Raw genomic sequence first — 23,478 nt, 5'->3', positions numbered from 1 at the left:
CCCTAAAAAGGAGTTGACCTTCCATTGCTTTTATTGCTGCTCCCTCCTCCGCTCAAATGAGGCCTATCTCCTGTTATATTGCTACTATTACTCATGCACAGAACATGCAGGCAGGTCAGTCACGATCAATTACATACGTGACCTTGATCTGCGGCTCAGCCTGAGGAGAAGCTATTGGGGATGACACATTGTGTTCTCGAACCGTGGCATGAGCTGATTGATCCAGCGATGGGAGTCAAATAGGTCGCTTCCAGTGGACTGCCACAGAGAGGGATTGCATGTTCATCCCCCTGACCACAATTACGAGGCCACATTCAGGTTGCCACTGAGCGCTACGAGAGACTTGTCCTCTGTCCAAAACATTACCGCAGAGAGTTAAGGAATGCTATGATGTCAGCGATGTGCTTTCATGTTTCCAGACATCAAAGTGGGACCACAAACGAGACGGCTGAAATAAATCGATCAGCGCAAGTGTTTTCTTCATGTGTCACGGCTGACTTTTCCTTGAAATCTGCAAAAGGGGAGTGCGTGCTTCCCGATGCTAACCTGCGTAGCGTTCAAGTTTAGCTAGTGACTGAAAAATGTCAAATGTTAAAAGATCATTTTTAACTGCAATATTTAGTTGGAAAATGCGTGTATAATTCTTACATTTTTACATCTTTGTGGTCCTCAACAGAAATGCTTTTATTTTTGAATGAGTTTCCAGTTAAGTGAGGCAAATTTAGACATGCAGTTATCTTATTTTTCAATCAAGGCCTTTATGTCTGATTGGAAAGGTACACAGACGTTTTAATTAATGCTATTATTACACAGTGCATCAATCAAACCGTTTATTTTTCTTGCTGACCAGATTTTTGTAGTTTATCGCTGATATTTTTACAATTTTTCTTTGGTGAAGAGGTCCGAATTTTTGAGTTTGGATGCCATCAGCCTAATCTTCAACTCCCTCTATAGATTATCTATCAGATTCAAGTTTGGACTCTGGTTGAACCACTCAGAAACTTTAGTGTTACTTCCACTGAGGAGAAACGTTCAAATTAAAGATCACTTTGATCCTGAGATTTAAATTTAAATCAATGAGGGTTTTTTTCCTAATTTTTTAAGAAAAGGGAATAAATTAATATTTTCTTTAATTTCACACCTGATTTCAGTTGAAGACTAGTTAACAGGGTTTTGATAAACTACAATCACCTGAATCAGGTATTCAAAAACAGAATAAAAGGTGCTTTAGCATGACTTAAACCTTAAAACTTGTAGATAACCTCTGAACTGAGTTGTTTTGAATTGTTCCATTTTTGATAGTTTATGAAAACCAAGTCCTTCTATAAAAATAAAAACACTCAAGACGGTTCTGTTTACTCGTAGGCTGGTCACAAAACCCAACATTAAAAAATTCAAATATTTTGCCTTAAAAGAAACTTTGATTAAAGGGAACATTGCTTAAAGAAGTCATTTGACATTGCTTGTACAATTTTTGTAATCATTCCTCTATTTAACTTTTATAACATGTTTAGTAATTCAATATTATTAGAGGAGAACATTTTAACTGCTTGAAATCTTTTCAGACTTTACAAACAGTTCTTTTCCTTTACTACGTTACTGAGATATGGTGGAAAGTTTTTAGACTATCTGGCCTCTTGTTCCAGTGTGTGTGTGATTCCCAAACACGCACACAGCCTCGCTGTCACATCTCGCTGATTTCCTTGAAAGATCAGAACAGCTGTTGAGGACTGTGGTTCAGCGGCTTGATCCCCATACAGTAACAAAGTTAAGAGTGAGACGTAAGCTGACCGCACTCAGGGAATCAACGTCTTTTAGGGGTTCGGTTGTAAATATGTGGAAAAAGCAGAGATTTAGAGCTGTATAATTCTAGTCAGACACTGTGATTTGGAAGAGTTGGTGCAGTGGGAGATTCTTATCACAGCATGCAGAGGAAGAAACCAAATGCCATCAGATATCGCCTTGATTAAAGTTTGGCGCAAATATGAACATGTAGAATATCAGGTAGAAATGTTCACACTCTGACCTTTTTCATAAAAGTCAGTCTATTTTGTTGGGATTTTATTTGATTAACCATCACAAGGTAGTGGGAGGGGACAGAAAATGACTCTTAAAAACTTTCAAGAAAGAGGATTCTGAAAAGTGCAGTGTGCATTTGTGTCCAGCCTCCAGATGCATTTTAGAACCACCTCAGTCACAGCCACAAGACTTTTGAGGCGCGACTCTACCTGCTTTTCGCAATCGGCCACCAAAAGCTTATGCCAGTCAGGTTGGAAGTAGCACACCTGTGAACAACAGATTTCAAGTCTTGCCACATATTAATTGGATAAACGTCTCACTGCAAGAGGAACCTTCTCCTCATGCACAACTCTTTTGCAGCCTAATTTCTCCCAGGATTACCCTGAATTTAGCTTAATCCAGCTTCCTATGAACTCTAAATATCTTCCTACAACCTGTTGAGGAAAGGGACAACACAGCGTGACGCTGCCAACATCTCTTTCTTTGGGGTCATTGTAAAGAACTTTTTTTTGTTTTTCAACCTTATGAAACGTCCAAGGGGTGTGAATACTTTTTCGAGGCAGTTGTGTGAATGTGAGCTGGAAATTATGTTCTGCGTAACATGCAAACCGACACAATTTCCGGCAGCGTTTAACGTTATTTCCCAAACGATAGACCAGAAATAAGGAAAACAGTATGGGGTGATTAATCTGAAGTCAAGCAAGAGTCCCAAACATTCTCTTTTAGCTTACATGGGAAAACTGTGGTTCTAGTAAAGAGTTCAGTTTGAGCAGGTTCATTTAGAGAGAAATGATGAAAAACAAACATCTGGACAGTTGTTTTTGGTGTTCTGTGTAAAGCACATCTCATCTCTCTTCCCCTCGCAGAGTATGCTTTTGGTATCATTCCAGGCTTTCTCTGGTTTTACTACAAGCCAAAGAAGGCAACCTGAATCTGCTTCATTGACCCATTTCCACGGTGAGACAAGTGCAACAACATTTCTAATCGGCACATCTGCGGCTTACAGAGACGTGGTCCTTGTTCCTGTTGTGAATTTGCCCAGAATGGCTAAAATACAGTCAGGATTAAGATTGGACGGAGGCCATCACAGCCACATGTATTAACATTTCACCTTAGCCTCTACTTATAAAGTCTAAAATTGTCCCCTGATGGATTACAAATGGCGGTCTCGGACTCGAGTTGCTCTTCTGACTTTTATTTTAGAACTAAGTTAATTTTAGTCCAGCAAAAAAAAGAGACTTGATAGGGAGATATTTAAAGACAATAAAGGAGAAGAAAAGCATCGAGTCAGAAGTAATCTTGACGATGGGGGAGCAGAAAATTATTCCCAGGGGAGACCAAGCATAAGAAAGTGTAATCCAAGTTATCTACACTCCAAGGTAACGCTGTTATCTGTCTCAAGCAAGTTAATAACTTCCCTTCACTTGCTTCGGAGGTGAAGTATGGCCCCCTTTCTCTGTGTTATCATCAGGGCACATCACTCATTCAGCCCATGCGCTCTGCTCTCTCCTGCAAGTTTTTCTCTGTATTTCGCTGCCTTATCTGTCCTCCACACTGTGTGCTCACTTCAAATTCCTTATCCGCTGCTTTTTTGGTCAAAGACCTTGCAGTGCTGCAATTCGCTTTTCACCGATTTATTTGCGTTCCTCTTAGAATTAATGACAATGTGGCTGTATAAACCAAGGTTATGTTTGTTTGAGCGTTTGAAAGACCTACTTCCCGGGCTTATTGCTTCACCGTCATCTACTAATGATCGATTCTCTGGAATTTGGCTCGAGTTCGGGCCAGGTGAAGCCAGGACAGTGGGCCGTGAGTGTTGGGGGGATTGCAGTAGTGCTTTCCACAGAGCTGCGGGTCTCAAACCTGGTCTTCAAGATACAATTAACTGGATTTTTATTTTTACCTGGATGGTTTTATTTTTATTTGGCAGTATAGTTAGAATAATAATCTTAATACACTTTAAACCAAAAAGTTAGTAGATATACCTGGAGAGGGACGATCATTTTGAATATTTAGTAAGATGCAACTTTTTGTCTCAACCCTATCTTCCTTTACAATTTATCATTGTAACCTTTCTTACGCTTATGCACTTCTGTATTATTGTTATTTCCCTTTCTGCATGCCGATCTTCATAGGCAAATGTAGTAAAGCTTCATCCACAAACTGTATGAATCCATGTTATAACATTGGCTACATGACGAATTGTAATATAGTACGCTCTAAAATTAACCATCAAGTGGGACTCCTTGTGTCCTCTGCTTAAACTGCTATTTTTTAGTGAGGGCTACAGATGCACATTTATTGGCTAGTAGAGGCATTTGATCAGGATGCCTCTTGAACCTGCGCTTTTTGAAGATTTTCTGGTAAGGACCAACTAGGACAAAACCCCAGCAGACCCAAATTATGCTGCAGAGAATATGTGTGTCATCCTGCCTGGCCGACTAGAATGAGCTTCACCAGAGAGAGAGAGAGAGAGAGAGAGAGAGAGATGTCTGCAATTCCCTCCTGAACCACCTACTTCCTCAGATAAACGGAAGTACGAATAAATGAGTGGAAAATGCATCATCTCATGAATGTGAGAGAGTAAGACTGTGCACCGGTATGTCAATTTGTACTCGCCAGAGGCATGTTTAGAACAATTTTCTGTAATTTAGTAGGTGTATCTTAAATGGCTTTGTTATTATAGCCTAATAAGTCATATTTACCTGCAAGAGATTGCTTAGTTACCTTGATTTGACGAAATGTCATAGTTTATTAGTCGACGTTACGTCTGCGTTATACAGAAGGTTTAATTATTTTTATGACTGTCTATAATTTGTAGAAATAGTTAACTACCAGGAGAATTGAACAATTTATATAAATGGGTACGAAACGGCTTGTTTACAGTTGTTTTCGGTGCTTTTCCCCCCCTTTTATTTACACTTTGAGTCCTAATTTGTCACCACGGTTTATTTTTAAACACAGTTGCACATAACAGATGTGTGAATGTCTGTTTTTAACAATGAATGGAAAAAAACAAAAAAACAACTAATGGCTATTGTTTGCTGAAAACATAATAAAAAATTTTTCCCTCTTAATCTCAGGTAAATTACAGCTACAAAAGATCCAGATGCTCTTTATTTGACAAATGGTATGCTTGGTTGCTTATAGTTAGGACGTTGGTCGACACTTACGACAAAACATTGGTTACACAGAAACTTGTTTAAGAAATGCTTGTTACAACAAAACCCCAAAAAGAATTATGCCGGTCAGGCCTGCGGTTACAGTCAAAATGTGTCTGCTCTGAGTTATTGCTCAGTAAATTGCTCTCTGTAAAACATCATAATTTAATTTTGTGTAAAAAAAAAAAAAAAATTCTAATACCATCTGTTAGGCTGCAGCCATGCAGTTTGCCAAGGTAAATGTAACCTGTGATGTTAACCTGCTTGTGTTTCATAGGTTGTGGTGGGCTAGTTTAGTGTTCGTGACTGCGATGAGAACCATATGTTGTTTTGAAGACGCTGAGAACGAACAGGTCGTTTTGTTACTGTAGTGACAGACTTAAACATCCACTATTAAATCAGTGGCCAGGCTGGTTCCTATAATGAGAGATTATAAAACACATTTTTACACACAGCTACAGAGGAGCTGGGTCTGAAACACTATTACTGACCTATTTAAAAAAAAAAAAAAAAAAAAAAGCACACCTGAATGAGCAATAATCAATGTGACTACTTTTTTCCCCACTTTTTCTTAGGTTCATACAAAGTTCCACTGCCGGCAAGCCCACACTCCTGGATCAGACACCTCCTGCCTCTGCTTTTCATACGATGGCGTCACTCTCGCTTCCCGTGGAGGTATGGAAAACACCACGGCTGTCACAGCCCCCGGCCAGCTGCAGCCATTGGCATCATAATATTCAACCTTTAGTTAATAAAAACAATGGATTTTAGGCAAATTAAGTGCTTTTCCCTCCCTTAGTAGGCAAATAAACAAAGACCCATCACTAACAAAACACGGAAATCTTACACGAGATGGATAAACACTAAAAGACTTTGCTTTATTGGTATGTAATCTCGTTAAGAGGTTGCTAACACAGACATAAACAAAAATAACTGAGGAAGGAAGAGTCCTTTCAACATGATTATGTAACGTAAATGAGAGATAACTATTTATTCAGGAAAATAAGTGCCACTTCCATAATGACATATAGAACTTAAAGTAAAGTTAGCCTTTTTAAAGTTTCGTTAATGTATTCATTTACAGGGGATGACACGCTGAAGATCTGGGACATACGCAACTTCAGGAAGCCCGTAAACGAAGCTAACAGACTGACCAATTACTTCTCCATGTGAGTCATCTCCGCTTTTATAGACTGCTTGTTTTCAGTTCTTGGTATGAGTGCATCGTGTGCAGATTACAAATATTTGTATGTGTGACTTTCCCTTCCAGGACTGACTGCTGTTTTAGTCCCGATGACAGGCTTGTTGTGACAGGGACCTCCGTGAAGAAGGAGGAGGGAAATGGGAAGCTGGTTTTCTTCGACAGAGCTTCTTTTCAGAAGGTCTATGAGATAGAGGTCACCAACGCTGTAAGTTCTGCCGCAGCACACACTGGAGGCTTTCACCACAGCAATTATGTAAAGACTTTTATGAATGAGAATGAGTGAAACACTTGTTTTAATTATTAACTTTGACTATACTTTTATTAGCTACAAATGTGGCTGATTTCATTTAGATACCAACAAGTTTCCTTCACAGTGTGGAGTTTAATTTTCAGTATTTTCCAGGTCTAGATAAGGACCGTATTTTCCGCACTATAAGGTGCACCGGATTATAAGGCGCACCTTCAATGAATGGCCTATTTTAAAACTTTTTTCATATAAGGCACATAGAATAGACGCTACTGTAGAGGCTGAAGTTATGTTATGCATCCACTAGATGGAGCTGCACTAAAGGGAATGTCAACAAAACAGTCCAACTTTGGTCGGCGAGGAGAGCCTTCCGCGACTGGGCCGGGGCATGGCCGGACAATGGTCACCCTTCTCCATTTGTGTGCAGCATGTTTGTGGAGAACGTGGTGCTAAATAACCTGCAGACGACCTGATTCTAGACGGTCGGTAGGTAGATAGGTCAGTCAAACTTTATTAACAAACCAGCCTTCTGACAACTATCCCAGCATGCACTGTGCGCTTCTTCTTCTACGGGTGAAAATGAAGTTGGCGACTGCTTACCGTAGTTGCTAGACCTGTTGTGGCTCAATATTGGTCCATATATAAGGCGCACCGGATTATAAGGCGCACTGTCGGCTTTTGAGGAAATTGAAAGTTTTAAAGTGCACCTTATAGTGCAGAAAATACGGTACAGATAATGAAAGTATGAGTAAGGAAGTATATCTTCATTTTTGTTGCCCTTTCTTTTGGTCGTCCTTCTTCATATACTTTCTTTGATTCTGCCGTTCTATTATGTCCTTTCTTTTTTCCTTCATTACTTTATTCCTTTTGTCCTTTTTTTCTTTCTCACGCTCTTTCTCTTTTCTTTCTACCTTCCTTGTGTTATTAGTATAGACCTATTTGTGTCTTTGTTTCCTTGTACCCTACCACTATTTCCTCTTCTCTTCCTCTCATTTGTCCTTCTTTTCTTATTACCTTCACTTTCTGTATTTTTTTCCTTCCTTTATGCCTTTTGTAGATCCTAAGTTTCCTTCATTTTTCTCCTATTTCCTACTTCTCTTTGCTGCCCTGCTTCTTTCCTACCTTTTTTGTGGGCTTTTTAGGTTTCTGTTGTAGTTTTCCTTAATTTTCTTTGTCTTCTTTTTGTTCCTATCTCTTCTTTGTGTCTTTTCTCCCTTTCTTTCTTTGTTTGTCCTTCCTTCTGTGTGTTCTTTCTTTCCAGTTTCTGGTCGTTGCTGAAACTTTATGTAAACCATGTCCACTGTACACATATCCCACATAAATTCATAGTGAATGTTTGTTTTAAAGTGAACAGAGGACTAAAAACTCTGGATATGTATGAAATGTTTGCAGAAAAATGGGACAGAGAGTATTTATACTACTTCAAATATAAATATTTAGATGGTAATTTAAGTTCTTATTTAGTTTTTACACTTTCTGTAGAGCCGCCTTATTTGTACAGGATTTCGGAGGACAAACTGTGACATTGTTCCACCTCCAAGCTCTTTTCTAAGGGGAATGCACCTTTGAAACATGTTGTTGTGTAAAAGTTGCATCTGTCATATTTATTGTGTCATATTGATATACTGCAAAACTTTATTACCTTCAAAAGCACATTTTATAACATTTGGACAACTACCTTGCAGCAGACGAGCTACTTCTGCACAAAGGTGGATACAGGAGCTAAAAATGCAATTCAAGTAAGAGCAACTTTACGCCAGTGTATTTTTACACAAGTAAAAATACATTCAAAGAATTACTAAACTATGTGCAAAAAAAACACTACTCAAGTATTGAATGATCTGATTTAATTTGTGCAAAATGTAATTAGACAAAAATATAATGTTATAGTTACAAATATGTTTAACTTTACTGACTCGGTTGTAATCTGTAAAAATGAAACAAACAAAAAAACTAGCAAGTAAAATACATAAAAAATGTCACATTTCTCAACATAAATCTTTGGTAGATCATTTCAATGTTTGAACAGTACAAAGTATTTTCAGTGATATATTTATACTTAAAACATATTTGTTCTTCTCTTACTGATGTAAATAGAGATGGGTAGAATAACCTGAAATTGTACTGCAACAGCTTCAGTTCTTCAAAATATTACTCAGTCAAAAGTAAACAGATTTTTTTTTTTATTTTGCCAAAAAGTAACTGAAACTGTGCAGGAAGCAGAAGGACAGACAGCAGAAGACTGGAGTTCCTCTGAGGAATCCTCCATCTTATTATTTGCCACATCTGGAGATTCACTCGTGTCAAAAACAGCAAAAATGCGTTCTCCTGATTCACTTCTCTGTTTTCCCAGCAGAGAAGTTTCCTCAGACACTTCATGTGTGGGCCTGCTTCACATTTAAGGGAGTTGGCTTACTCAAATTTTTTACCCCAGAACACTCTTATGAATAGAAATTTAAGTGGAGTTAATATTTCGTTTAGTTTAAGGTTTGTATGTATTGAGGAGATATCACTAGATTTCTGAAAACTTCTCCGAAATGTACCACTTGATCCATAGAGTACTTTGGGCATTTCTTGCCAAGCACGTCTGATTTTATAATCTTCCAAAACTTCTGAGATTTTCCTGATAATTTTAAGAGTCGTCTTCCAAATTTTAGGGGATATCCCACTTTTATGATTGGAAATTTATGCTTTTGATCATGAAAAATTAGTTGTCCTGTTCTGACTTTTCATTATTGGAGAATGTCCAAGTTTTTCTTGTCAATGTGTGGAATTAATGTAGAAAGTTCAGGATTTTTTGGCAAAATATTTGATTTTCTTTAGCTCTGGATAATATTGTCATTTAAGCCTAAAATATATTTTGAATGAGTCATTCTGCTCAAATGGAAAAGCAGTTTTTCCCCCTTTCAGTCTTAACATTATGTGGTAGTAACTAAGCATCTCTCTTTATAAAATTATGTGTCTCAATCTGGTTGTATTTTGGTAACAAATTTAATTTTGCTCCATTTTCACATAAAAAGCAAGTCTTGCAGCATTTGGGGAAAACGTTGGGCTAAGGAGGAACATCTTAAAATGGCCAGAGGCGAACTCTGTGGGAATAAAATAAAGAGAGAAAGGATCTCATTCCACCGTTTTGCTCAAAACTGTTGGCAGGAAAGACGTGAAGCTCTTAAATGTGCTGAGTGTGTTAGAAATGCAATTATCTGCGGTAACAATCATCACGTTCCACACACACAGTAGCAAATGGCGTGCTTCAAGCTAATCCCGCTTTCTGAGAATTGCGTTTCATGGAGTCAGCCAGCCATAGGTGTCAAACTGCAGTCCAGAGCTGCTGCTGCTGCTGCTGCTGCATACTATAGAAACATGTGTCCCGTCGCATCCTGCTTCTGATCTCTCTGTAGCCATAACACCACGGTTTGACAGAGGTTAATGTCTTCAGCAGTAACTGTCTCCTCCGCGGCCAGAGCAAAAAATACACACTCAGACGGATTAAATAAACACGTTGCAGGTGTCATTTGGGATGCTACCAACCTCTGCATGTTGTCCATGCAAAGCCAAACTTCTGATGCAGCACCTTAGCACTCAGATGTCAAAACAAGTAAAAATGATCAAAGTTTAAACGTAAGCTTCCAGGTCTGCTTAAACTTAACAGTGAGAGTAGCAGGATTCTCTCAGTGCAGCTATCTGAAAATATTGTATTGTTATTTCTTCTGATGGCCAAAACAAATACTAAAAATAGCAGCTTTAAACTTCAACACAGACGGTGGAGAGGAAGTGCCTTTGGCGAGGCAGTAATCTGTCTTGCAATGACTCGTTCCGGGATTGTTTGTGTGACCGTTTCTCAAAATGAAGCGCAGATTTTCAGTTCTTGTGTCGATGATCTCGGCTCTGTAATTGCCTCCTTCAAAAAAGTTCAGAGCTCAAGATGCAACTTTTTTTTGTTGTTGTTGTTGCTTGGTCATAATTTTGACTTTGTAAAAGAAAATAAAACCAAAACGTTTTTTCATTTACAAACCACATATCCTTTATACGCATGAAAATCCGGAGACCAAGCAGTTCCTGTTGCTGATTTACGTTCTTGACAGAGTCTGTTTGCACCCAGATTCAGTCTGGGAAGCACCAGACAAAGGACACACTTTGGGTCAAAGAGTGTATTTAGCTCGCCACAACTCTGCTCCCTTGCATCACTCTGTGGACGTTTGTCTTCCCTTTCACTCTACCGAGGGGAGGGTAAACATTTGGAAGTGATTTTTTTCCATTGTCCCTTTCACTTGTTCTACTGCCTGGCTGTATGAAACAGTCTCTAAGCTGCAGCTTGGTTTCTTTTGAAAGTTGATGAAAAACGTCTTTCCTTCTGCTTAACGTGCGTGTTGTTATGAACACCTGCAGACTCTCACTGAACAGACAGCGCATGATATGCAGGATTTCTGCAGGCCGGGTCTTAAAAAGTCCTTAGAAAGTCTTAAATGACTGTTTTATCATAAAATAAAGAATTTGTCACTGTGTAGATGAGTTTAGTTTTACTAAATAAAAAAAAAACAAACATCTAATGCATAGTTTTAGTTTTTCTATTGCTTAATCAACTTTCACTGTACACAGTCTTAAAAGGCATTTAGTCACATTTTAAATTAGGATGTTTCATCATTAACTTCACTTTCTATTGACTTCTGCCCCCCACAATTTTATTTATTTGTTCACTGGCAAAACAGGACACAGTGCAGCAAACCGCTGTGTAGCAATTAATAGGAATTAAGATCCATACATCCAGCAAACCCGCCAAAAAATGTGGCTCCTAAAAGCAATTTACTGCATGTTTATGTTTAACCAACTAAAATAAAAAAACAATTTTTATTTTAGTTCATCATATTTTCCTTCATAATGCCAAAGTGTATCTTTAACATGGTTTGGCTTGAAAACAAGGATTTCAATGGAGCACTTTGAAGGTTTTGCCACTTTGGTGTAAATCACTACAGTGAAAAAACTGTAGTGATTCAACACTACAGTTGAAATGTTGACAAAATGTTGACAGTTATATTTTTCACTTGCTTAAGTGATACAACATACTAATACAACAACTGCTTAAGGTATTGTATGCCACCTGTAAGCCAAGTGACCAGCAATAGCTTGGGTTATTCACCAAAATTCACGAAGCCCTTGAATTTAAATTATGGTAATTTTACAATGATAAGTCAGCATGTTTAATGTGAGATTCTATTAAAAGGTTACAAGCAGTCTAATATTTACTAATTAACAAATTCTTGTCTTCATCTAGGACCAATCTTGTTTTACTGGTTGTGGAGCCCGGAGCATCGTAAAACAACTCCCTTCCCTAAAAATGTCCTCTGGTTTATGTGAGCATTATTTTAAGAATCTTTTAAACAACTTTCTATTGGTTACACTGATTATTATTCACATGAGAAATAAAGAGGCATTGTGGGACTGAAGAGCCAGTGTGCCACAGAACACCAGAAACATTTGTGGTTAGTTGTGCGATAAAACATTTAAACAATTTAAAAAGAAAAAAAAAAAAAAACGCATTAAGTATTTATACTAAATGAAGTTTCTGAGTGAGTTATCTAAAACAGCTAAGATATTAACTTTACTAGAACCTCATTTAAAAAAACATTGAACTATGGCTTTTATCTTTATGAAACTCACCAACATCCAGCTGACTTGTTATTTATTAACGACAAAAGTATTTTAAACTTCACTTAAGTTGATGCAAATATATTTTTTCAAGACGTTGTTGTTGTACTCCATTGGTTTTATTTATCTTTGAACTATTAAGACCTTTTTTTTTATATCTCCTAACATGTTTTGTACAGTTAAAGACAAAGTACTGATGTGTTTAATATTTATTTTTTGGGAAATTTGAGAGTAAGAGTAAATTCCTGCTCACTAGAAGCAACGTTTAAATTGAGATTTCAAAAATCTGCTCATCTTATACAAACCTTAAAGTCAGCGAAATGTTAAGTCGATTTAAATAAGCAACAGTGTTGTAGATCCGCCCTGCTTAACTGTAGCTTTTACTTCTTCCTTACATGCTCTGTACGCCATTGTTTCTATAGAAATAAAGGGAGGCTTTCATCTGAGTGAGCTTATATTTCCTCCAAGAGCATAAAAAGGGTGTGAGGCAGACAGAAAGACGTTGCCAGTTGTTCAAGTAGCATTGTTTCTGCCTTCTTGGACAGTAGCTCTCACAGCGTGGGGCTTAAATGGTAAACATTTGGTTTTCCTTTCTCCTGCAGGTTTAAATTGGCCTCCCGACCAGTGCTGAACAAGGATTGTAGCATGCTGCCGGGTCTCATTACTGCTGCCTGGTTTTATTTCATAATTGGCATATATGTTGTGAAAGTGGGTGGCAGATCATTTGTCTATGTTCAGTCCTCTGGCATTTTAATTTAGAAGTCTGAATCTTGCTGCTGGAGAGCACACTGATTAAACGTGTCTTCTTCCATGATGCAGCTCTGCAAACACAAAGTGTAAACACGGACTCCTGGAGTATAAACACGCTTCTCTGAATTTCTGGAAAGAAGTCCAACAATTAAGCCGGGCCGAGCAGGGCTTGGCTGCGCGTGTGCGTGCGTGTGTGTGTGTGCGTGTGTGTGTGCGCTAGTTTTTGTGCATACAGTTGCGGTGCGGGCTGCACTCAGCTGGGTCTGTTGCAGTTCTGCTTCTATGAAACTCGTTGACAGAGTGATTTGTTTGGGTCTGTGGAGACCGTTCAGTGAACTCAGATATACTGACTTTATGGTACCTGGCTGGATATTTGGGATTTACGATTACTGCAGGCTGATCTGCCTGCGCTGCTAACCTGGATGCTTCTATGGCACCTCTGGAGTGTGACCAGACCTCAGACTTTGTTCCTCACTGTTGCTCCAATGAGTCGACTGTCACTGTTAGCGTAGCTTTCTTGACAGGCCAATTTATAACCCATTACACATTGTCACCGGAGCACACCCAGAATGTCTGGATTTCAGCTCATATCGCCGACTTACATGCCGACACATGTATCATGTCTTCCACAGCATCATTTCAACAAACTTTTATTGAGAATCATATTGAACTTTTTCCATATCGTTATTGTTTTACAGCGTCAAACTTCGATGGAAGAAAATTTCAATTTTTTTTTTACTTTTTGTTTTTGTTTTCCTTTTTATTTGAAAAGTATTCACACCCTTTAATTAAATCTTGTTCAACAACTCTTCTTCAGAAATCACAGAATTGGCAAAGTCCACCTGTGTAGCTGCAGACCTTCTGGCAAAATGTCTGACTGCTGGAAACTTTGGTCGCTATTTCAAATCTTTTGCTACCTGTAATAGGCTTCCAGTATTGCTGAATTTAGATTTCATCTAAGCAGAGTACATCCTTCTGTGCGTCATTCTTGTCTGCTACCTTTTGTTTTAAATCTAACTTTATATGGGACTTCCTTTTGCTTCTTGTATTGTTTTTATTTGACATTCCCTTTTCCACTCTTCCATAAAAGTCTATGAGTGGTATGGATTAAAACAAATCCATACCACACTTTTAGATTTAATGTTGAACCATGTGTCTTGTATTTCCAAGCCGCATGAAGATGCACTACTTTGAGTTTGATCTTCGAAATCCCAGTGAAATAGAATCAAATTTGTTTTCGCATGACAAAATGTGAAAAGACTACGGTGGTACGCATTTATCTTGAGGTCATTTTAAGCTACTGGTATTTTATTGACAGCATGAGGCTCATTTCATTTAAAAGCCTTTTCTGGATCGTTCTCTCAGTTGCAGTCAGCTGATCTGGTCGAGCAGATTAACCTTCATCTGGTTGCAGACTTAAACGACACTGTGACCTCCTGACATGATGGCGTTGATGTAAAGTGATCAACCATAACATTACAACAACTTCTCTTTAAATCAGAGTATTCCTGTGAAATAAAAGATTTAACCAGCGTATGTAGATTGCCGGTTCCACCAAATAAGAAACGATCACCTGTAATACACAGTACGAGTTCTCCAAATGCTAAATTAAGGGAAAGAAGTGAACCAGAAATGTAGTTTTTCCTGTACAAATGTCTGTGCTGCTTTGATTGTGCGTGCATGTTTTATTTTGCATCTACGATCGCTCCTCTGGTGTCCTGATGGGAAGCTGAACAGCTGGACGTTAAGCAGCTTTCACGGTACGCATGGTCTTACCCAGCCCCCCCCGGCCCACAAAACTCCTTTAAATGCGCCCCCCCAGGTCAGATCACAGGGACATTTTAAGTGAGTGGGGGGAAAAAATGAGGCGCCTCTAGAGTTTTTTCCAGATGCCCTGCAGCTCACACATCAGGATGAGCTGAAGATCTCCGTTGCTGTCAAGCAGCTGTTCTTATATCGCTCCCTCTCTACGCTGCTTTCTCAAACAAACACACAGAGAGAGAGTTACACGCACCCCCGTCTCTGGATGAATGTGGTCACATTCGCCTATTGGCACCAGGCCATCTGCCGCACGCAGACAGCGAGATCCAGCCCTCATCCCACCAACCAAATATAGTCAACTAGAGCAGCAGAGCACACTGGGACTTCTCCTCACTGTACCTGGGCTGCACACTTTCACTACTGTGGGGAATAAAATACGATTGTTACCTTCTATTGTCTAAGTAGGGGAAACACGAGCCTTTCTGAAACCAAAAGAATGACGTGGTCTTCCATTTTACACCCTTCTCAAATACTTTTAAGAAATACCACAGAATAAAAGTTGAACTGATGTAAAAAATGTTATGTGTGTGTTTGATGCAGAGTGTTGTTCGCTGCCTGTGGCATCCCAAACTGAACCAGATCATGGTGGGTACTGGGAACGGACTGGCCAAGGTGTACTACGATCCAGTTAAAAGTCACAGGTATGATCAGGCGAACCTCCATTAGCAACAAACATACTTCAAAAGTTTAAAAAAAATTTTTTTTTTATTACTATTAAAATAATGGTAATAAAAAGAAAACGGTATGCAGGTATTCCTAAGTATTAATCTGCAGAAACCAATGAAAAGAGTTGATTGGGTAATTAAAAAAAGCTTTCTATCCAGAGACACCGAATCATGAATGATTGTGTCCAATATTTAAAAAAAAAAAACAAAAAGACTTTTAATTGTACTCTGGATTTCTGACAGTGTAAGAACACGACATTTGACCCCAGTCTTTGAATATTTTTAGTGTTTTAATCGATCTCCATGTTTACATGGCACAATAAGAGATTCGGTTTAGAAAAATGCATCTGCTGTTCAATATGCTGTAAATCGCCATTGTGCTCACAATCTTTTTTCCTCCAGAGGGGCCAAGCTGTGTGTGGTAAAGAGCAAGCGGAAAGAGAAACACGCCGAGACGCTAACGCAGGATTACATCATCACGCGTAAGTTCTTCCGTGTTTTTACGGGATGACATTAGGAAACACGGTGGTTTGTTTTCACACATGCCTCTCAGCAACACCAACGTTCCATGCTTCTCTCCATCCGTCTTGCACGGTGGTCAGATTAAAGTTCATCTTTTAAAGCCCTGTTGCGACTGAGCGCTGTGTTCTGCCTACGATTTGGCTACTGTAAATATAAATAATCTGAGAAACCTTTTTCGAAGATTTGACAAGCAGAGCCTGTTTCTCGTCAGGCCAGCTCTAACGCTGCCTCCCGCACTCGGATATTCAGACGAACTCCATCTGCCGCCCGCGGGGGCTTTTCGGATGGAGCGACAGCTTGCTCTGGACGTTCACCCCTCTCCATTAGCTGATGGATTTGGGTGTGGATTATTGAATCGATAGCCACGCGACCGCCGTGTACTTTCCTCTCACGCAGGAATCATGAGAGGAATGACCTCCTCTCTCGCCCCTGCCGGCGTGATCGTCTGCCGGTTTCACCGCACGCACTCCAAACCTGGCCCCCCTCTCGCAGTCGTAACACCGGCACATGAGGCTGTCATCTCTTTTGTGCGTGCCTCCCATATCCTCCGACCCCGGACAACATTTACCTTTTGGTCTGCTTCAGCCTTTTCAGACGCGTCATGTGAGCGCATCGTCGTGCCAACAAGGGTGCCGAGCATTTCGCTGCTCCGAGTGGCGAGTGACGCACTTGATGCCTTGGCACTGGAAAATTAGACGGGACAGGAAGCAAGTGACGGCCCATTGAGAAAAGCGAGGGAATCTGTTAGCAGTAACCTTTTTGCTTAATGTAGCATGGAGAAGTATTAACAGTGAGCGGCGACAGAAGCTCCTGAATGGAAAATCACTTTATCCTAGCTCTTCACTAAAGTGTCCCCTTGTAACCCCCGAGGATGAGAGCAGAGCATACACCCTTTCTGAAACACGCGCTCAGATAGCGTCGCCGAACCTACTCGGAGTGCACTCACTCACACCTAATCGCGCACACGGTCACCCACGCGCTCCTGGATGGGAAGCCTTTGTTTTGGCGGCGTTCAGAAACCCCTAAGGTCAAACGGAGTGGCTTGCCTCCTGAAAATGTTGGCGTAAATTACACCAGGAGGCGGCTGAAGATTTAAGAGTTACGATTGGTTCTTGTGTTTTTGTCCGCTGGGGCCATGTGACTGCTAGCCACCCCGGACTCACATTTGTTTGTTTACTCTCTCCAGCTCACGCTCTGCCCATGTTCCGAGAGGCCCGACAGCGGAGCACACGGAAACAGCTGGAGAAGGACAGACTGGACCCGAAGAAATCCCACAAACCCGAGCCGCCTGTATCTGGACCAGGTAACATTTTTTATATATATATATGTATATATACATATACATATATATATATATTTTTTTTTTTAAATAAGAAAAAAAAATCATCTCAGCTGAAAAAAGTGAGGTGCAGCTTCGTTTTGCAGCTGCTCTCAAGCATTTGAAATATCAAGTTTGTAACTGGACAGATGATCCGTTTGTCTTAGGCAGATGTGTGAGGCTGCAGTTGGTGTAACACAGTCCAGCCCATGTGGAGCAACTGGCCTCTCAAACATCCTGGCCACTTGCCCGATATGGTTAACTCTTGCAATGAAAATAATGCAGAAAAACCATAATTGTTGTATTGAAATGTAAAAATGCTAATTTTTAAAAACTCCCAACAAACCACGGATGACATTTCTCTCGTCTCCAGACTCACTGCTGCCGAGTTATGTTGTGCAGTTTCTCTGTTTTGACTGCAGCGTTGGGAGCTTGTGAGCTGTAAATGCTTACATGTCAGGAGCAAATAAAAATAGTCCAACAATAAATTAAGATGAGCTAATTTATGCATAACTAATCCAGTGGGTTCTAAGTTGGAGTCGCCTACCTATTGGACATGACCAGAAAACGTCCAGATTAATTTAGAAAGTATTTTAGAAATTTTACTTAAAACAAAAAAAAAATATATAAATTAAAAAGTTTGTGTTTCTCTGTTGCTGGGGTTAAACTTTGGAATAGTTTGCCAAAACATAAATACATAAATAATATAACAGTTTTAAAGGGACTTAAAACAAAGTGATAAATAGCAATGAAGGAACTTGGATATTTAAAATCTGATTGAAAGTTTAATGATGCGATTTACTTACTTTTTAATCTTTCTGTTTTTTGGGGCGGGGGGTTTGTCGTCTCTAGTTTTTCGGGTTTTTATTTCTTTTTTTTTGACTTTTCTTGTCTGGATTTAATTGTTGATCCTGTGTATTCAGTAAATATTTGTTACACTAAAGCTGCGACGAGTGGAAATGACTTATTTGTAACGAACGTTGTTTTGAATTTCTCTGATCCTACTTGTAGTGTTGATTGACTAACAACCTTTATTATTACGAGTGTGTCTGTGTTTTATATCGAATAAACTATAAACTAAACTTAGCGAAGGTGAGTCCAGTTTGGCTCTGAACAAACTGGACTCAACCGCAAAATGCAAAAAAAGATTCATCCTTTTTGGGGTCCTAAGGGTTGACAATGGCTTATTTCAGCTTTGTTTTTACACATTGAAAAATAACAAAAGAAAAGGGGGGAATTCAGCAGATGTTGCAATAACCTAGTGAAAATTCAAGTGTATTTGTTTCCCACAAACCACACTAAGCATAAGCAGTCTTGTAAAAAAGGAAAAACAGTCTTGTTAACCATATTTTATGAAACCGATGCCACAAGAAGGATTAGTTGTTGTTCTTTATTTATCATTCCAGGTTTTATGATTAAATAAGTTTCATTTTTTTTTGTTGTCGTTACGGCTGTGTATTAACCTTCCCGCTGTCTTAGCGCGACGCTCAGGAGGAGCGTGACAGATGTCGTGGGGAAGCGGTGGGGTGGGGGGTTGTCTCGTCAAATCGTCGGTTTCCGAAACCACGCAAAAGAAAAAATACAACTCGTATAAAAGCACACGCTGGGTCAGCGCGACCTGTCCGGACCGCACACAGGCTAAAGAACTCATGGGGTCTAGATGACCCCATCCATCTCTTATGGCCGCGGGAGGTTTTTATGTTTTATTTTAAGTAAAGCCATACCCGGCTGCATGGTTTACACATTTTTAGCCTCCGAAGTTGGTACAGGGAATATCACTGCACACGTTTTCTGTATAAGTAAAAACACATGAGTCACTACGGTTTAGAGAAGGAGCAAAAATTCAAAAATAGGTCCGTTCTATGAAAAGGAGAGTGACTTCTTGATGGGTGACTTGTGGCTCTCAGATTATAGACTTTCCTTATAATGTTTATCTTGTGCGTGAACTGACTTCGCATAAGTGCAAGGTAATGTTTGGTGGTTGGCTCCAAGCTTACAAGCAATGGATGGATGTGCTTCTCGATCCCCAAACAACACAGCTTGGGCCGCGGCAGCAGGAACTCCCTGCATGCTGTATGTTAGTCCAGATTTAAACTCTATCTGACCTGGAAAGAAGGAGGTGAAGTCAAATTCATCAAACAGATTACATTTTACAAGCATTTGATATGTGAGAAGAATATAAACTGTTGTTCAAAATGACTTTTATATCTGATGTTCTAACACTGTGACCAACACATCTGCCATATGCAGATCTGTGATGCGGGATAATATCAGTGTCTGTTCAGTGTCGCAGATTATAGCCGATAACATCATCCGGAACCAGACCTCAAAGTAAGGTCAACGTCTCCTCGCTGATCACGCCGGAGCTTAACCCACAGTCGGGATTTGTTGATTTTCTTTCCCCCCCTGCTTTCTAAGAACGAGCAACACCAAGGACGTCTCTAATCCACTAATCCGTGTCCCTCACAGGTCGAGGTGGCAGAGTGGCAGCGCACGGGGGCACGCTGTCTTCGTTCATCGTGAAGAACATCGCTTTGGATAAAACGGACGACAGTAACCCGCGAGAGGCCATCCTGCGCCACGCCAAGGAGGCGTCTGAGAACCCGTACTGGATCGCCCCGGCTTACGAACAGTAAATTTACGATTCTTCAGCATTTTACCTCTCAGTCAGTCATTAGTGTAACAATGGGACAGGATCGTCCGGTCTTCTCTCCATTAATGTATACACATATATACTACACATATATACTTTGCATCCATACATCCATCTGTCCATCTACTTGTCATATAGCTATCCATTTTTTTGTCCATTCACCCATCCTCCTGGTACTGTCTGTTTATCCATCCATCTATCCATCCATCTGGGAACGTTTGGAGAAAAGCCTGGAGAAATGTGTTTCTGTGCAGCATTCTTCTTATTATAACTTCTTAGCCCGAAGCTCATTAAGCCATATTTGGTGTGTCATTGGTTTGACACTCTGACACTCCAGTATCTGACTTAATTCATTGTTTCACAGCTGGATGGCTTCTTTGTTCTGCACTTCATTGTGTTTGCTCCGAAGCCGTATGAATAGAAATGAAATAAAAGTGACAGTTAAATCATCGCTCGTCTTTGTGAATCCCTGCAGGACCCAGCCGGAGCCCGTGTTCGCAGAAGAGTCAGAGGAGGATGAGGAGGCTGACAAAGAACCGGAGTGGAAGAAACGTAAAATCTGAGTGACTTTTTTATATATATATATATATAGATTAGCTGATAAAGACCTTGATCAGGCCACAAACGCAAAGAACTGGCCCAAGCACTCAAGAACATCAATTAAATTCCTGCAGCATAATGCCTCTGCCCTCTAATGAATCTCAATCCCTCCCTTTCCTTCCCTCCTGCTTCGGTGAAAAAAAAGGAAGCTCATAAATCTGATCACGCCATGGTACAGTTTTATGTTCCTCTCACTGCTACACATGAACCACTTCACTTTTTATGTCTGTTTTGATTGTGTGGACGGTATTTTTGTAATTTCTTTTGTCCTCACGCCCCACGCCCCCAGAGTTTACTAATGCCTCGTAAATCAGCTCCAGATTCTTGTGGCGTGGTGCCGATCACCCCGAAGAAGAGTTTGCACAGAGCAAATCACGGAGACGTAGTAAAATTTCAGCCAGTTCTCTGTGGGAATATTATGTTTTGACATTTTTAAAGCTGTGCTTTTTTTTGTGTGTTGTTTTGTGTTTGGGTTTTTTTTTAGTTGTTAACTGCAAAACCTTCTATTATCTCCTGTTTTCTCCACACCATGTAAACCGACTCAAAATTTCAATAAAGGAATTTATATCCTCTTGTCAAAGAGTTGTATTTCATCCAAACTGAAGCTGAGTCTGATCCGTCTTCTTACCTGCTGATCAAAGGAATGCCTTTCCTGTGAGGCACAAGCTCAAACCTGAAGATACGTAGCGCAGCCAGTCCTGCTGTTTTTACTTACTGCATCGAAGGGCTTTTACACGCTATGCATTGCTTCAATTAAATGATTCTGGACAAAGGAGGGGCGGGTATAAAACTGGCAAATCAGGGGTGCTTAATTTTTATTTAAAAGTTGAGCCATTAAGATGTGGTTGTTCAGTGGGTGGAGTGCTGTGGGTGTTACCTCTCGGAAGTTATGCTCTTGATCCCAACCTTGGCTCTGATATTTTTTCCGGACGATTTTAATTCACAAAGTAAACACTTTTTTGTTTTGTTTTTTTATTTGAGGTTAAACGTTTTAACTTTACAACAAACTAAGTTCAGCCAAGAATTGTGAATATCTCTTTGAGGTCCAGCACAGAATTTGTTGTCGCCTCAAAGGATGTTTTCCCTCCGTCGTACCTACAGCTTTTTCTCATCTCCGACTTTTGAACGTGTAAATGTTTCTTTTGGATGATGTTAAATGAAATATGCCTGTGATGCATAGTGACGGAGAAACCCACAAAAAACAGAAATAATGAAAACCACTTTTGTGTTCTGCATATTATACATCTCCTTGGAATGCAGCCTCTGCTAACCACGTGTCGGTCTGACTTTTTATTTGCAGCACGTTGGGCCTCGCAGACCTTTGTCACATTTTGTCGTATTAGAATCACCAGTTTCCTTCTGTCTTTACATAATAATCGAGCTCTTAACGGTGCGCAGTTGTAAATTTCCATGGTTTAATGGATTTTTTTCCCACAAATTATTAGTTGGAAATTGTGGCATCTATTTGTATTCTGTGTAACTGCAGCTGTTTTGCGAGGGACTCAGAGTTATTTCAGGGAACAAATCGCATCGTGAAGACCAAGGAACACAGCAGACGGGTCGGGGAGAAAATGGTGGAGGAGTTTAAAGCAGGAACTTCTCATGCTCCGAACATTTTGTGCAACAGTGTTCAGTCTGTTATCTGCAACTGGTGGACCAAATAGTTGTACAACTCTAACCCTCGCTAGACACGACTGTGTAGCAAAACTGATTTAAAAAAAAAAAAAAAGAGAGAAGCAGCGTGGTAAAGAAATTCAAAGAGAACAGTAATAAAGTTAAAAACTTGCCACAAACCATACAGGGACGACACAAGCAAGAAAGAATTTCCTCTCAAATATGTAAGAATAGAATTGAACCTGTTGGTCTTCGTGCAAAAACCACCGCGTGGCCCATCTCTCTGAACATCCCCACCGTGAAACCTGATGGTGGCAGCATCATGCTGCAGGAAAACTTAACTTCTGCTGAGAAAGGAAAGCTTTTTAGATTTGATAAAGAGTGGAGTCTTGGGAGGAAATCAGTTTGAGCAGATGACAGGCTCACCTTCCAGCAGGGCAGCAACACCAAACGTACAGCCAGGGCTGCAAAGAAATGGTTTATGTAGATCAAAAAATGTTACTGGATTAGAATGGCTTAGTCAAAGTCCACGACTGAATCTAAAATTGATGTTCTTAGATGCTCTGTGCCTGAGATTCAGTTGTTCTGACTAGTGGAATGTAGGCAAAACTCTCAGTCTCTAGATGTACAAAGCTGGTAGAGTCAAACCCAAAATGTCTGCAGCTGTAATTGTGAAGAGAGGCAGTTTTGAAATATAGTGACTCAGAGGGTCTTTAATGCAAATGTATGTTCCGCATTTCAGATTGAGGCGAAACCCATTAAAGTTTCTTGTTGGAAAGTGAAAACATCCAGGAAAGCTCACAGGCTCTTGATTCTTCTGTACCAAATTACTCTCTATGTTCAAACGAGACTCGATTAAGAAACGTGAGCAACAGGATTAGAGTTATGATTTTCTTTCAAAGAGGATTGCATGCAGGTTTCGTATATCATTCTCCTTTTTCGAAGCTGCTAAAGTCTTGCATGTCGATCCTTCATCTTACTGATGTTTCTAATTGGCGACTTACGAGCCCAGAAACCAAAAACCGATACTTTCTTGCCAGTGGAAATAACGAGAACCGTTCAAATATCTTTGTCCCTGCAAACATCGTAAAATTAATCGGAGGCAAAGATTTGACCAGAAGAAATATGAAAGCACTAAAGCATTCAAGTGCGTCATTTTCTGAAAAGAAGGCTGCGGAGTTGGTTCACGGTTCCAGGCTTCTGTCACGTTAAGAAAGCAGCAGGAGTAAGTGAAGGGAGATGGCTGGCTACACTGAAA

At 39.9% G+C, this 23,478-nt stretch overlaps 1 protein-coding gene across 3 annotated transcripts in view; it reads left to right on the top strand.

The window, feature by feature from the left end:
- wdr70 (WD repeat domain 70) overlaps nucleotides 1–21,186 on the top strand; it is a 40,601-nt gene extending 19,415 nt beyond the window's left edge. For all 3 annotated transcript variants that reach the window (XM_008424241.3, XM_008424240.3, XM_008424239.3), the window contains exons 11-18: nucleotides 5,756–5,855; nucleotides 6,265–6,349; nucleotides 6,451–6,589; nucleotides 15,389–15,489; nucleotides 15,916–15,995; nucleotides 17,222–17,338; nucleotides 19,823–19,985; nucleotides 20,482–21,186. In XM_008424241.3, the coding sequence (XP_008422463.1) occupies nucleotides 5,756–5,855; nucleotides 6,265–6,349; nucleotides 6,451–6,589; nucleotides 15,389–15,489; nucleotides 15,916–15,995; nucleotides 17,222–17,338; nucleotides 19,823–19,985; nucleotides 20,482–20,569 (873 nt within the window). In that variant the 3' untranslated portion in view covers nucleotides 20,570–21,186. The remainder of the gene's footprint in view (nucleotides 1–5,755; nucleotides 5,856–6,264; nucleotides 6,350–6,450; nucleotides 6,590–15,388; nucleotides 15,490–15,915; nucleotides 15,996–17,221; nucleotides 17,339–19,822; nucleotides 19,986–20,481) is intronic.
- The last annotated feature ends 2,292 nt before the right edge of the window (nucleotides 21,187–23,478 follow it).

Source organism: Poecilia reticulata, chromosome 12 (assembly GCF_904066995.2).
Source record: "Poecilia reticulata chromosome 12, P_reticulata-male-v2, whole genome shotgun sequence".
Lineage (NCBI taxonomy): Eukaryota > Metazoa > Chordata > Actinopteri > Cyprinodontiformes > Poeciliidae > Poecilia > Poecilia reticulata.
Note: the sequence above shows the minus strand (reverse complement) of the source record. Positions and strands in the feature narration are given on the sequence as shown.